Genomic DNA, 15,249 nt, shown 5'->3' on the forward strand with positions numbered 1-15,249 from the left:
CTGGAAGGTGTTGTACTTGCTTCTGTCCAAATGTTCAATTTCTGTTCTCGGTCCTTGGTTGCTGGCCAGTGAGAATGAAGCATAAGTTCACTAAGAGCTTAATTTTTAAATAGCTTTCAGTTAAATGGACGAAGATGGCCAAGCACCACTTCATCCTTTTTTAATAGTTTGATTTGTCTCTAAAAGACATAGAGATGTTCGTTGGTCAGGGAACATAACCTCCATTACCAAGGAAAATAGCTGCTGTTTTATTTACGACAGGTTCAGTTATAGTCATGTTTCAATAGAGATGAGAATGCACATCCTATTGCATTCAATGTAATGTGGATACACAATACTGACGTTTGGATCCGCATTCAGTTGCAAGTCTCTGGCTGTTTCTAAGACAGCATGGTTGCCTTTGCAGCTAAGATAGTCTTTCCCCAATGTGCACATCATTGGCCTTCAGTGATGATATTTTTCTACAGGAGCCATGCTGTAAAGCCTAGAAATGACTGGGTTAAAAGGTGGTGGGTGGCTAAACGACATTTAGCCAAAGTGCAGGAGGGATTGGGTTATGAGTTAAAAAAACATGTTAAAAAGGCGTAATTATAACCTGATTCTGGCTGAAAAATACACATCTTTGCATGATGCAAAACACATACTTTCCTTCCCTCTCCCCATGTAGACTTCTCCAGCACATGTGTACTTTTAAAAAGCTCAAAACAGCTGATCATGCTGTCCAACGGACACACGGGTGGATCAAGGGAAACACAAATTGAAAGCTCTCTGAAACTCTTTCTTTTTCACTTTATAATTTTAAACAGAAGCTGGATTAACAATTGGGGGAAAGAGAGATCCAACAGAAGTTTTTTTTAATTCCCATTGCTATGCGCAGGATCTCATATGCACACATATGAATCTGCTTATATTTATATATAAGATATTCACATGTGCACATATACAATCCAGTGCATAACAAAGTGAATTTTTAAAAAAAGTTCCATCAGAGGTCCCTCGTTTTCCCTCCATCTTGATCCACTTCAAAAGAAGACAACAGGGAGGCCATATCCCAGGACTGAAAGGTCTGTGTGTGGACCTGCCTCCAGGTCCCGAGATTTTTAAACCAATTTTTAAAACACGAATTTTGGCACTGTCTGGAAGTGCCCTGCGAACTGATTGAGAATAAGACTTGTGTTTCTGGGGGACTAATACTGAAGAATCATTTTCATCTTGCAAATTTCTTTCAGAACTGTAGTTAAAATACCCCACTTAGAAACTGTCTATCTCTTACTAACTTCCTAGTTTTGTATCCATTCCTATAGCTCACACTATGAATTTTGTGGCCAGAAAAAAAGATTACTACTTTGATGATAAAATCCAGTTTGGATTAGCTGGATGCTTTGTGTCATGCATGTCGAATTTTTGTTTAGAGCACTTAATTTTTTAAAAGATTATTTGACTTATATTTTCACAAACCTTAATTGCACTGAAATTGCTTATCTTTAATTTTGATGCAGTAAAATATAAGTTCTCAACTTTTTGTGTGTTGCATGGTTAGATTTGGGAAAGTTAACAAAATGATTCACACCAGCGGTTGTTCTTGAAAAGAAAAATACTTTCACTTCATTATTGATCTGTTAAAGTTTTCCTGTTTTCCTTGCTTGAATTCAGCTCATCATTGGATCAGCACAGAGTAATGCCTTATGAATGTTTTCCCTGGGAGTGAGCAACCCTGAACTGAGTGGAACTTCCTTTTGAATAAATGCGTCTAGCAGTGACTGACTCTAGAAAAATTAGTTAATAACATGTCCTTTTAACTGCTCAGCTATACCGAGTACAAATTACATTTGTCAGTGCAATGAAGCAACTAAGGATGAAACCATGGAACTATGAAGCTTCTAGGCAAAGGGCCAAAAAGCAGCTTTCAGAGGATCCAAAGCTGCACAGAGATAGCACTGTCACACCTCCCACCAGTTCCCATCCTTCTTCCTTTCCCTGGAACTGGAAGACTTTGGCTTTGTAGATCAGTGGTTCTCAACCTGTGGGACCCCAGATGTTTTGGCCTTCCTCTCCCAGAAATCCTAACAGCTGGTAAACTGGCTGGGATTTCTGAGAGTTGTAGGCCAAAACTCCTGGGGACCCACAGGTTGAGAACCACTATTGTAGATGAATGGCTTGCATTAGCCCCATACTTGGCCTGGCTAGAGATAGTCCAAACATTCTTGTTCTATAGTAAGGCTTTCCCCAGTGGCCAAGCACATATCTGTTCTGTAGAAGTTTATATTGGTAGTCCCCAACATTCTTTATTCAAAAGAATCAAAGGAATGATATGAGAAATTCACACAGCTGGCTTCTTTCACTGAATGAAGTTGTTTCCTAGCAAACAGACAATTTCCTTGGAACACATCCAGGTGATATTTCTGGATACTTGCTACTGTTCCCCTGTGCGCATTCAGTTTTAAACAAGCCCCCATGCTCAGCAGGAGCTAAATCTTAGGGGCCCATAGAACAAAAACATTGCCTTTTACCCATTGCCCTATGAAATTACAAAATAATTGACTCAAAACAGCTGCTAGATATGGAATTGTCTCTGTTAGGGTGAACATTCAATGACTGTCCAACTAATCCTATGGATGCTTGCTTACTCATAATAATGCCTTGTAGAGTTCATTGGGGTGTAGTAACAAGTTATATTGATCCATAGAATCATAGAGTTGGAAGAGACCCCATGGACCATCTAGTCAAGTAGTTCTCAACCTGTGGGTCCCCAGATGTTTTGGCCTTCAACTCCCAAAAATCCTAACAGCTGGTAAACTGGGATTTCTGGGAGCTGTAAGCCAAAACACCTGGAGACCCACAGGTTGGAACCACTGATTTAGTCCAACCCCCTGCTATGAAGGAAAAGTTTATTGTGTAAAACTTATACCACAAAGAAGCCAAAGCCATTTGCTGGAATAATGAAAAGGACTGCATTATATTATACCAACTGTAAAGCACTGAAATTAGAGCCCTTCTTTTCTCGTTTATTAGTTGAACTTGACAAAATGTCTTCCCTGCCCAGTTTACCATTACTGTTAACATTGTTGTAGCTCTACCACTGATGTGTAAAAAAAACCATGCAGCACATGTGCTGACACAAGCAAATTCACAGGCTTAGCTATAATTTTTCTAACTAGGTTCCACTTAAGCAATGATGTTCCTAACATGAATAGACAAGGATGCCTTGGAAGTTTTGCATTCATCCTTGTTGGCTGCATATATTGTAACAGAAAAATCTCTTGTTTTTTCTGAAATGCCTTATTCTCTCTGCAGAGAGAATAATCTGCCTGCTTCACAAGTTGATTGTGAAAACTTTGCAGTTTTCATTGGGGAAAACATTGATCTGGACAATGGAAATGGACTGCAGCTTTCTGTGTTTTAAAATAGGGCGTATCCTCCAACTTTGTCTTTACAAGTGAACATTTGTTTTGTATTTTTACAGCCCACAAGAACATCCTCAGAAAGTATTTATTCTAGGCCTGGATCCAGTATACCTGGCTCACCAGGGCATTCAATCTATGTAAGTATAATTTCATTTTGCATATTATTTTTAACAATTGATTACTGATTTGTGTGATCTATTTGGGATTTAGTAGTGCTGCCTTAGTGAAGAAATGGGAACTAAGATTCTGGGTCACCAGTGAGATCGAAATAGCTCAGTTTCCATTTACTCCAGTTATATACAAATTCAAAAATCTCTGCCAGCTATTGTCGCTGTTTACATCTCTTGTATTATTACCTTGCTTGTTACTGACTAGCATCCTGGCATTGACAATATTTTACAGCATTGTGAGAAAAAAATGGTTTAAATGAACATCATTCTCATTTTACATTTCTCGCTGAGAAGGAGGTACTCCAGAGTCTTGAAGTATCCCTGTTTATATGTGTGAAAGTTGTCACTAGTCATCTACATTGGTGATACTTGACTAGTTTTGCATGACTGTCAATATACAAGATCAGGGCCTCTTAGACCAGAAAAGGTTCTTGATCTTTATAGAGTAAAACATTTACCACCACTTATTCTGGCCAATGTGTCTGACTATGGGCAAAATAAAATTAGAAGGTGAAGAAGCAAGCCATTTCAATTCCAGAATTGGCAAAGAACTGGAAAAAGAAGGGAAAATGACTGATGGGACTGAGGAATTTGGGAAAGGGACAAGATAGAGAGATCTGTTTATGGATTAGTCCACTGACCATACCAACAGTAAAAGAAAAAAAAATACACAGACAAATAGATAATCTATGCCAAAACTCCTGCAGTAATTAATTTAAATATATTAAAATATGGCAAAACTTGATTAAATAATAAATTTTAAAATGGGATTAAATTACAAGATGAAAGCAGGGGGCGGAGAATGACAAGTATAAAAGAGTTAGAGAATTTAGATAAGGGAGTAGAACAAGAAATGCTAGAAGCAAGGAATTGAAGTTTCTGAACAGTAAACAGTGGTTTTTTTAATGAATAAAATGTTCTTAAGAGGCAAATAAAACTTGGTTTGAAATAGAATTGTGATAAATTAAAACGGTACCAATTAGCAAAGACAGTAAGACAGTAAATGTAATTGAATCCTGGGGACAAAGTCTGCCTACAGGTCCATTTTGGTGGAGGAACGATCCAACATTATATTGTTTGCTCTCTGTATTCATGGATTCTGCATCCACAGATTCAACCATCCATGGTGTGAAAATATTTTAAACCACTCAAAAAGTTAACCTAGATTTAGCTATTTTATATAAAAGACACCATTTTACAATGCCATTGTATATCATGGAGGCTTGAGCATCCATAAATTTTGTTGTTCATGAGGGATCCTTTGACCAAACCCCAATAGATATCTAGGGCCTACTGAGATGTCATACAAGGAACTGGTGAACGTTTTCTGGGAAAAATCTAAACCTCTTTTAAACCAACAATTTCTCCAAATAACTTCACAAATGCTCAATGAAAAGTCAACTGTGAGAAACAGAGTAGATACTGAGTTACACCATACTTCTAACTGGTATCAGAAGAAGTATCACTATTCTGTCACAATATCAACTGACCCATAGTTTCTGAAGATACAGAAAAAGGTTTATTAAGGATATTGATTTGGTAGACAGTAGAGTCGGTATATTTTCCCTCGTTTTCTGATGCAGGTGTTTAAAACACAATTCTTTATGAACTGCTGATTTCAAGCTGCAGAAAATGCTCTGGAGTGAAGCCAGCATGTGCACATAGATTCGCCTTGGGCAAATTTGGAAAACTCAGATTTTCATGACCTATTATACCTTCTAATTTGCATTACTAGGCAGACTTTATACTTGGTATACACTAGGGAGTAATTAAAGTGTTTTAATAGCAGTAATGTTAAAATGTCCAGACATGCATTCTCAGGGTTTTTTAATAAAAAAAAACACAGAAAAACAAAAGTGGCATTTAAAAGTTGCACAAGGCTATTCTGTTAGGGCTAGTAATTATTTTCGAACAAGTTTTGAGAGTATGTAGTAGAAATAAATTCACAGCTGTTTCTAATATCCATTGAACAGCTAGCATTATGAGGTATTTGTTGTGAAGTGAAAAAGTCAAGCAAACAAAATAGTTACTTACATTTTTAATGATACCTTATTAGCAACACCCAGTGTATGCAATATTGCTCACACCCCTGATTTTTCTACTTTAGATTATCCCAGCATGTAATCCATTTTCATCTTCTTCCTAAATTTTTATTTAAAAATGGAAATTCATTCTTCAATTCTTTGGCATAATATATTAAAATACAAACAGCGTAATTATGGACGTACTTGCTCAAAAGTTAGTTCCTTCATATCAGTGAGATCTACTTTTGAACAGGCATGAATAAGGCTGTGCTTGAAGGTAGAAACTTAGGAATTACCCCAATTGGATATAGCGTGGAACTGAGTTTTATCCAAAAATGCTCAAGATTTTATTATTGATCTTCTGAACTACATTATACATATACACTATATCTAGAAATGTTAGTCAAAAACATCAACCCAAAACACCTGGTTTAACTTGTTCACAGATCAATGTTATCAAAAAAGAAACCATGCCTTTCTCTCAGTAGAGTGGCAAAAGGCAAGAGCTTAGTCTGATCCAGGAAAACCTAAAAGAGACACTAATCCCCTGTTTTCCCCTCTGGTGTGGTACTGCTTCTGGACATTTTTTGAAAGCCTGGGCAGGGAAATGGCAATGCTAGCCAGGGATAGCTGGCCTCCTGAGGAGGCATTGGTTCTTTTCCTTATCCACAGAATGACACTAGATCAGGCATGGGCAAACTTCAGCCCTCCAGGCGTGTTGTACTTCAACTCCCACAATTCGGCTGTTAGGAATTGTGGGAGTTGAAGTCCAAAACACCTGGAGAGCTGAAGTTTGCCCTTGCCTATACTAGACTTATCCATGGATTATATCAGAAGCCATAATTTTACCCCCCGCCCCAAAACGTGCCCTCAACTTATGTATGAGATTGAAATAAGCACGGGTATACGGCAATTGCTCTAAGTATCAACTGCATAGAACAAAATGGTAGCACCCATAGATAAGTAGGAATTAGAGGGAAACTCAGCAGAGCATCAAGATGTGTGTGTGTGAGAGAGAGAGAAGCAAGTGGAAGTTTGCCCATGCCTGCATTAGACTTATCCATCTATATATATAAAAGAGTGATGGCATCACGGCAATTCACAAAACAACAAAAGTACAGGCCCCCAACCTCAAAATTTGACAACACAACCCATCATCCACGCCTCAAGGTTGATACAACAAAAAGAAAAGAAAAATAAAGTCCTAATTAGAGGGAGAGCAATAATTTTTTTTATCCAATTGCTGCCAGTTTAGAGGGCTAATCTCTGCCCACTTGGTTGCCTAGCAACCATGGGACAGCCAGGTTTCAGTTAGGGGACAGGCCGATTTAGGCCTCACTTAGACTTCTTCCACAGATTATCTAATTTGCACTGGATTATATGGCAGTGTAGACTCAAGGCCCTTCAACACAGCTATATTACCCATTTATAATCTTATATTATCTGCTTTGCACTGGATTATCTTGACTCCACACTGCCATATAATCTACTTCAGTGTGCATTTTATACAGCTGTGAAGAAGGAGCCTCATACAATCCAGTTTTGAGCAGATAATATAAGATTAGAAATATACAGTAGAGTCTCACTTATCCAACGTAAACAGGCCGGCAGGATAAGTGAATATGTTGGATAATAAGAAGGGATTCAGGAAAAGCCAATTAAACATCAAATTAGGTAATCCTTATACAAATTAAGCACCAAAACATCATATTATACAACAAATTTGACAGAAAAAGTAGTTCCATGCGCAGTATTGCTATGTTGTAATTACAGTAGAGTCTCACTTATCCAACACTCGCTTATCCAACGTTCTGGATTATCCAACGCATTTTTGTAGTCAATGCTTTCAATATATCGTGATATTTTGGTACTAAATTCATAAATACAGTAATTACTATATAGCATTACTGTGTACTGAACTACTTTTTCTGACAAATTTGTTGTCTAACATGATGTTTTGGTGCTTAATTTGTAAAATCATAACTTAATTTGATGTTTAATAGGGTTATCCTTAATTCCTCATTATCCAACATATTCGCTTATCCAACGTTGTGCCGGCCCGTTTATGTTGGATAAGTGAGACTCTACTGTACTGTATTTACAAATTTACCACTAAAATATCACAATGAATTTAAAACACTGACTACAAAAACATTGATTATGAAAAGGCAGACTGCGTTGGATAATCCAGAACATTGTATAAGCGAATGTTGGATAAGTGAGATTCTTCTTTAATATGAAATAATTACTGGGATAGAATAATGCAGAACAATATTATCTCTAAAACCAGGACAGTAAATAAACAAGGGAATTCCAGACAGGAAACAATCAGGACCAGCTAACACCTCCCAACAAAGTATTCCCATCATCAAAGTCTGGAAAATCCTCTGTTTTCTCAGGGCCACAGACAGTAGAAGCACATAAAATATCGCAAACAACACCACTCTGAAAACAAGGGAATTCCAGACAGGAAACAATCAGGGCCAGCTAACACCTCCCAACAAAAAATTCACTCAGGGAGGAAACAGCCAGGCTTTAAAGCTGCAAGGCCATTACATCCTAATCATTTTTCCTAATTGCAGCATTCATACTTGCCTCCAACAAACAAAAAAAACCCAATCAGAAATATTGTATATTCACAACCTTTAGGAAATAATATCCCCTGATGGCGCAGCGTGTTAAAGCGCTGAGCTGCTGAACTTCTGGACCGAAAGGCCACAGGTTTGAATTGGGGGAGCGGAGAGAGCCCCCACTGTTAGCCCCAGCTTCTGCCAACCCAGAAGTTCAAAAACATGCAAATGTGAGTGCATCAATAGGTACTGCTCCGGCGGGAAGGTAACGCCGCTCCATGTAGTCATCCCACATGACCTTGGAGGAGTCTACGGACAACGCCGGCTCTTCGGCTTAGAAATGGAGATGAGCACCAACCCCCAGAATTAGACATGACTGGACTTAATGTCAGGGGAAAACCTTTACCCTTGACCTTAACTACCACCAGTTCCTCAATACTTTATTTCCCATACCACCATACTTCGCCACAGCAACGCGTGGCCGGGCACAGCTAGTAAATTATATCAAAGGCCATAATTTTACCCCCCAAATTTTCCCCCAACTTAAACACTAGTATATACGGTAATTGCTCTAATAGAGCACTCCATAGAGCACCCATACATAAGTAGGAATTAGAAGAAAGCTCAGCAGAGCATCAAGATGTGTGTGTGTGTGTGTGTGTGTGTGTGTGTGTGTGTTTAATAACCCAAAGAAGCAAATACCCTTTAAAAACATAAAAAATACAGCTGTCTGCACCTAATTTATTCAGGCTTGTAGCTGTCAAAATGCATAAAACGGGACTGTGTGGCAGGCTTCCAGAAACCATTCTGCTGGCTTCTGAACAAAGTTTATTTACATTGAGTGGCAATTATATGATAATGTTCCAATTCAGTCCACTTTAGCACATTCGCCCCAAGTATTCCAGTGTCCACTCTTCTTATATTTTTTTAGTTTCAGCCAAGTTGAATCAGTAGACAAATACTTATGCTCTGCTCTTCCCCAGTAGCAGGTTGAGTGTCCCTAATTAAGGAATCTCACCTGCCTGATTCATTTTGAGTTGTCCCATCATAGGGTTTTTGTTTTAAAAAGCGTTCAGAATTGGTTTATCGGTACCACTTTCTACCCAGTACTAGTAAGAGTTAGTTATGGTGTTTGTGTGTGACACAGCTGTCATGCCTATGTCACACACAAACATCCTTCACACATGCATTTTCCCTGTAGCTATTCGGCATTTTCCCTGAAACTGCCATGGCTCAGTGCTAAGGAGTCCTGAGATTCCTAGTTCGTTGAGGCACCAGCTCCCTTTGGTAGAGAAGACTAAAAACCTTGTAACACTACAATCCTCATTATTCCATTATTATTATTATTATTATTATTATTATTATTATTATTATTATTATTATTATTATTATTATTATTTATACCCCGCCACCATCTCCCCAACGGGGACTCGGGGCGGCTTACATGGGGCCATGCCCAAAACAATACAATGTAAACAGCATATAAAAGAACAGCACATCACAATACAATAAGCAATACAATAAATAATATCCATTACAAAATAAAACAAGGAGACAATGAAAACAAGGGCTGACCACATAGATTTGAGTGGTGTCAAACTGCATTGCATTTATTGTGTAGGTGCACCCTATGTCACAATGATAGTATATCTAGTACTATCTAGTACTATGTCACAATGATAGTAGCCAGTACTTTCTGCTTGAATAAGTAGCCACATGTCAGGGGGTCACCAAGAGCTCTTTCTTGAGAGCTTTTGGGGGACAGTGGGATTTGGAGATTTAGAAAAAGGCCATGGGCCACATTTTCCACACCTCTGTTGAAGTTCTTAAGATGATTCAGCACCAAGTTGAAGATGACATGCCATGAATATAATTGAGGCCTGTTCTTTCTCTGGGCTAAGAGTCGATCCTCATAGCAAACCTTAGGTTGTTATTATTGTTGTTTGCCTTAAAGTTGTTTCAGACTTATGGCCAATTAAGACAAACCTACCATGTGGTTTTCTGAGGCTAAGAGTGTGTGACTTAGCTAAAGCCACCAATGGGCTTTCATGGTTAAATGAGGATCCAAACCCCATTCTCCAGCATCATAGTCCAACATTCAAACCACAACACTATGCTAGCATAGTTTATATCATGCATATTCTAACATGCTTAAATGAACACGATTTGTTCTGAAATGATGTTTCTTCTTACAAAGTATGAAATAAATTGTACCTTTTTAAGCTTTTTAAGGAGGTGTCACTTTACCTAAAACTATCATGTTTCGACTGTAGGACTTCATAACAGTAATGCTAGGTAAGGTTAAGAAAGATGTTCACTTAGTTCCATGTATATAGAGCGTGCTGGGTAACATAGAAACCAACTTCACAGCTATAGTTGGATTAACGTATTTAAAGAAGAGAGTCCCCCCTAATCACATTGCCAAAGTATTATAGTTCAGTAACATAGAAATTAACATGTGCTGCTTGATTCCTAGGGGTGACTTGTTTGAAATACTTCAACTTTCTGTTTTAATATATTTAGAAATAAATACATGCATTTTAAAGTGGTTGCTTTTTTAAATCTCTTGCCATGAATTCTTGGAGGTGGTTGGAATATAAATGTGATTGAGTGCTGTAATAAAAAAAGAATTATATCTTGTTTGTCATCTGATTGCCAGCCCTACAGTCTCAACATTTTTGAGATAAAGATTGACAGGAGTAGTTATACTTGTGACATATTTTGCTAATGGAAAAATCAAAACCAAAATAAGGAAGTTACATACTTCCCAAAGGCTGCCCACTGAGTTATTGGCAGAGCTGGATTTAGAATTCGTAGTAGAATGGAATTGATATATTGCCAACTTTGGGTGATAAGACAACAAAAAATGTTCTGTTCCTCTGAAGATGTCAAAAACCCAAGGAGAAAAGAACAGTGGCTTTCTTTAAAGCAATGGACTAGCAACCCGAGGTTTTATTTAACTCTCTTATATTACCGAATCCCTCAAAAATGAATTACGTGTAACAGAATCTGCAAGTTTGTGTGTTAATTTATCTTCTGTCTTTGACCTTCAGGCAAAAGTAGACAATGAAATCCTTGATTATAAGGATTTAGCAGCCATTCCCAAAGTCAAGGCCATTTATGACATTGAGCGTCCAGACCTAATTACTTATGAGCCCTTCTACACTTCCGCCTATGAGGAGAGACAAGAGAGGCAGAGTCTTGGAGAGGTAATGAATCCGGGAGTCACCCATTCTCTTCTTATACGAACGATGATTAAAAGCCAGCTTAGCCTTTGTCCTCTTTATAACATGCTGCTGCTGCTACTGGTGGTCTGTCCAAATGCTTCACATCTCTCTAGCTTCCAAATAATTGTGATTTTTTTGTCTTGCAGCATGAGCATTGCTCGTATAAGGTGGTGGCTCCTCTGTGTATTTATTATTATTATTATTATTATTATTATTATTATTATTATTATTATTAATTTACTTAACACTTCAAGGACTGCTGTCTTCTAGTGCCTTTTTCTTCCCATCTTCATGGCAGCTGCCAAATGATATGTGAAGCAAACATAGTAATGCTAGCTGACAGGATATGCTTTTGAAGCACCGGCAAAGGGTCAATGATTCTAGAGTTTTTCATGAGAATGAAAGACGACATGTTTAGTAAGAGTAGTGCACAGTCTTAAAGAAAACCTGCTATTTGTATACTTACTTATATGAAAAATGGACATCCCGTCCGCAAAGTGATTTGCATATTAAAATTTCAGGAGCAGATTCACTGGCTACAAGGAAAATTAATCATTGCAGAAAATGACAGCCACTGGCTCTAATGAAACCAATTGGGCATTTATTTCAATAAATAAATAAAATTAGGACCTCTCTTAACAATCAGGCTGGAATAGAATTCAGTCATAGAAAATTGTTAAGTTCTTAAAGTTCTAATTGAATGAAGGAATTCTGGGCAATATGTTCACCCTCCATTTAAAGATTCAGGATGTCAGGACAAACTTATGTTTTCTTACATTGGTTTGTATGTGAGATTTCATTTTGAAAGCACCTTCTTTCAAATAATTCGTATATCACTTTTGGGTATGGTTTAATTTAAAAAAATTAATTCACATCATATTCAACACTGTCCTTAGTTTACCATGTATGTCACAGAGGCACTTTGTAGTGCCTGAGCAGTAATTAAACATCTCCAAACGATCCCCTAAATTCATCTCCAAAGGACTCAATAAATTGGCTTTCCCAAAACAAGTACAAACTGTGTATATTTTGAATATGTGTTGATTTATTTTATCTTGTGACTTGCTTGTAGGGCCCTTTTGGGGTTCTTGTTTATTCCAATGTTGTAGAGGTGACGTGAAAATTATATATATTTAACTTTTGTAAATGAGAGGGACAGGTAAATTACAGCTAATTACTATGTAACAAAATTACTGGGAGAAGTAATATCCATTTTTGTCGTGTGTTGCTCACAGTATCTCTACTTATGGCTTCCATTTAGTTTGTTGATAAATATGTTCCAGATTGCCACAAAGAACTGAGCACACTATTTCACTAGCAGTAGGTTACTAGAACCATGCATGTATGGAAATACATTTAGTGAATGGAATATAAATTCTGCAAAGATCTAAGGCAGTGGTTCCCAGTCTTGGACCTCCAGGTGTTTTAGACATCAGCTCCCACAGTTCCTAACAGCTGACTGGGATTTCTGGGAGTTGAAGTCCAAAACAACTGGAGGCCCAAAGGTAGAGAACCACTGATCTAAGTGATAGGACAAACTTTAAAAAGCTAACTTTATTCCATTTCAACAACTGTAATGATGCAAAAAAAAGTGACATAAAGAAATTGAGAGTGAAGAAACCTGAGGAAGGAGAGATTGCTTACCATCCATGTTTGCAAAGTGTTGTTGAGAAGTGGAAGAATAAAATGAAGAGGGCACTTGATTTAGAAGGAGGTATCTAGAAATCTTGGTGGTCTTTTTCCAGCTCTGCTATAAAAACTGATGAACAGCCTTAGGCCAAGTAGTTCCTTCCTTTTCTATTGCTGTCTTCCCCCTTCGCAAGTTATATTTTTAAAAAATACTCTTTGGTTATTGAAAAATATTGGCTATTGGCAGGGAATGGACTGACTACACGTGTGTAGGATGCCTTCAGCAAGGCACTACATCAGACTCAGTTATCCCAAGTGCCATATGGAAACATTAATTCTTACTAATGTGTTGTAGTGACATATTTATCACAGCGTTCAACATGATAATGTTCTGTATAATTATGTTTTACTGCCATTTGCCGTGCCCAAAAAGCACCTGTATTTCAATAGCTCAGTTCAGGATCCCAAAATATGGGCAAGTTAAACTAGCTGTGAAAAGAGTGATCCATAAACAGGATTTTTTTTCTTTATTAGATAGCCTGGATCTAATCTTTGTAAAGTTTTATAAATCACAACCAGCACCTTGAAATCTGCTTGAAAATGAACTAACAGCCATTGAAGCTGTTGCAATTAGTAATTTGTGTGCTCTAGCCCCAGTCAACACTCTTGCTGCAGTTCTTTTGGAACAGCTAAAGTTTCAGAGCACTCTTCAAAAATTTATCTTTTAGTAATCCAAAGAGATTGTAAATAAGGCACTGTGTCTAGCAATGGCGCACAATCTTTTACTGTACAAATCTCTTGGCCACCAGAGAAACTTACTGTAATCTTTTTAGTTTAAGGCAGTGGTTCTCAACCTGGGGTCCCCAGATGTTTTTGGCCTTCAACGCCCAAAATCCTAACAGCTGGTAAACTGGCTGGGATTACTGGGAGTTGTAGGCCAAAAACATCTGGGGACCCCAGGTTGAGAACCACTGGTTTAAGGGTTGGATTCAGGAGTGCATGCAAGCACAGGCTGAGTGTTTATGTCCCCATCTGTCTTTTGACTGATCGAGAGGACTTCTGTCTTGCCTGGATTAATTTTAATTTCTATTTTGTTCACTCCTCTCTTCCAGTCTATTATTAATAGCAGGCCCCAGTTTAGCATAGACACAGCGTTAGACCTTGCTGTAGAAAATGTGTTCACATAGCACCACCTAGTGAAAGATTTTCTAGTGACAGTAATGGAATCAGACATGAAATGAATATAAAGAATCTGATTTACCATCATACCTGTTGCTCAATTAGAAATATATGTCTCTGGTAGGTGAAAACTTGCTGTTTGATTGCAGCATTATTCTTGTGTTTTATTGAGATATTTGTGTTTGCAGACTTTGCTGCCAGAGTCTCTAAGGACTAAAAGGAGACAAACGTCTTGGCTACCTAAAGCTTTTGATGCATGTGTATGATGCCTTAAAAAAAATTGTTCATATTTTCCCAGGGCTGCCATTTTGACTGCTTTTCTTTTTAAGGGCTTCTAGCAACATGCTGCTTCTGCTGCTGCTACAGTCTGTCTTGCTCTTGCTTCTGTTTGAGGCAGTGTCTTTTTTATATGCTGACTGCTGCTGTGATAATGCACACAGAGCATTCGTAGTGAAACAAATAGGAGTTTCACTTGTGTCAAGCTTATTGAGTCTGAACCAGAAATGCTAGAAGAAATGGTTGAAAAACAGAATTATGCTCTTTTCTGGTGGTATCTTGCAGAGTTGTCATTTTATAAATATTACAATCAGACTAAATTGGCCTTTGAATATTGAAACAAAATCATGTTTAGAAAGACACATACTTCAGTGTTCTAACATTAAGATCCTGAGACAAGGCGGGAATGAACAACTTCTCTTTCTTCCCTATTTTTTTGCATTCACATCCGTTAGTCTTTCTCCTGATAAAATGATTAATGCCAGTCTGCTTCTCTGAGTTGTGACTCAACATGAGTCATGGTGTCACAGGTGATTTAAGATATGTTTGATGTTAAATGTATGGTGGGGTTGTTTCCTTCCATTCCTGGTCTTTAAAAATCTATATAGAAATTCGACCAGATCTTCCTCAGTTGTAAAAGTACCCTGTTCTATACAAATGAAATTGGACCAAAACAATCACATATTTTTAAAAGAAAAACCACAGCACATTGTGAGTGAAATTAATTGTTGACGGATAAGCCCATATGAAGTGAAGGCCTTCAGCAAAAA

At 37.8% G+C, this 15,249-nt stretch overlaps 1 protein-coding gene across 16 annotated transcripts in view; it reads left to right on the top strand.

The window, feature by feature from the left end:
- The window catches only part of ablim1 (actin binding LIM protein 1), a 219,161-nt gene that overhangs the window by 146,402 nt on the left and 57,510 nt on the right, over nucleotides 1-15,249 (top strand). For all 16 annotated transcript variants that reach the window (XM_062975680.1, XM_062975683.1, XM_062975682.1 and 13 more), the window contains 2 exons: nucleotides 3,464-3,541; nucleotides 11,222-11,377. In XM_062975680.1, coding sequence (XP_062831750.1) covers nucleotides 3,464-3,541; nucleotides 11,222-11,377 — 234 coding nt within the window. The remainder of the gene's footprint in view (nucleotides 1-3,463; nucleotides 3,542-11,221; nucleotides 11,378-15,249) is intronic.

The sequence above is a fragment of the Anolis carolinensis genome, chromosome 3, assembly GCF_035594765.1.
Source record: "Anolis carolinensis isolate JA03-04 chromosome 3, rAnoCar3.1.pri, whole genome shotgun sequence".
NCBI classification, from domain to species: Eukaryota; Metazoa; Chordata; class Lepidosauria; order Squamata; family Dactyloidae; genus Anolis; species Anolis carolinensis.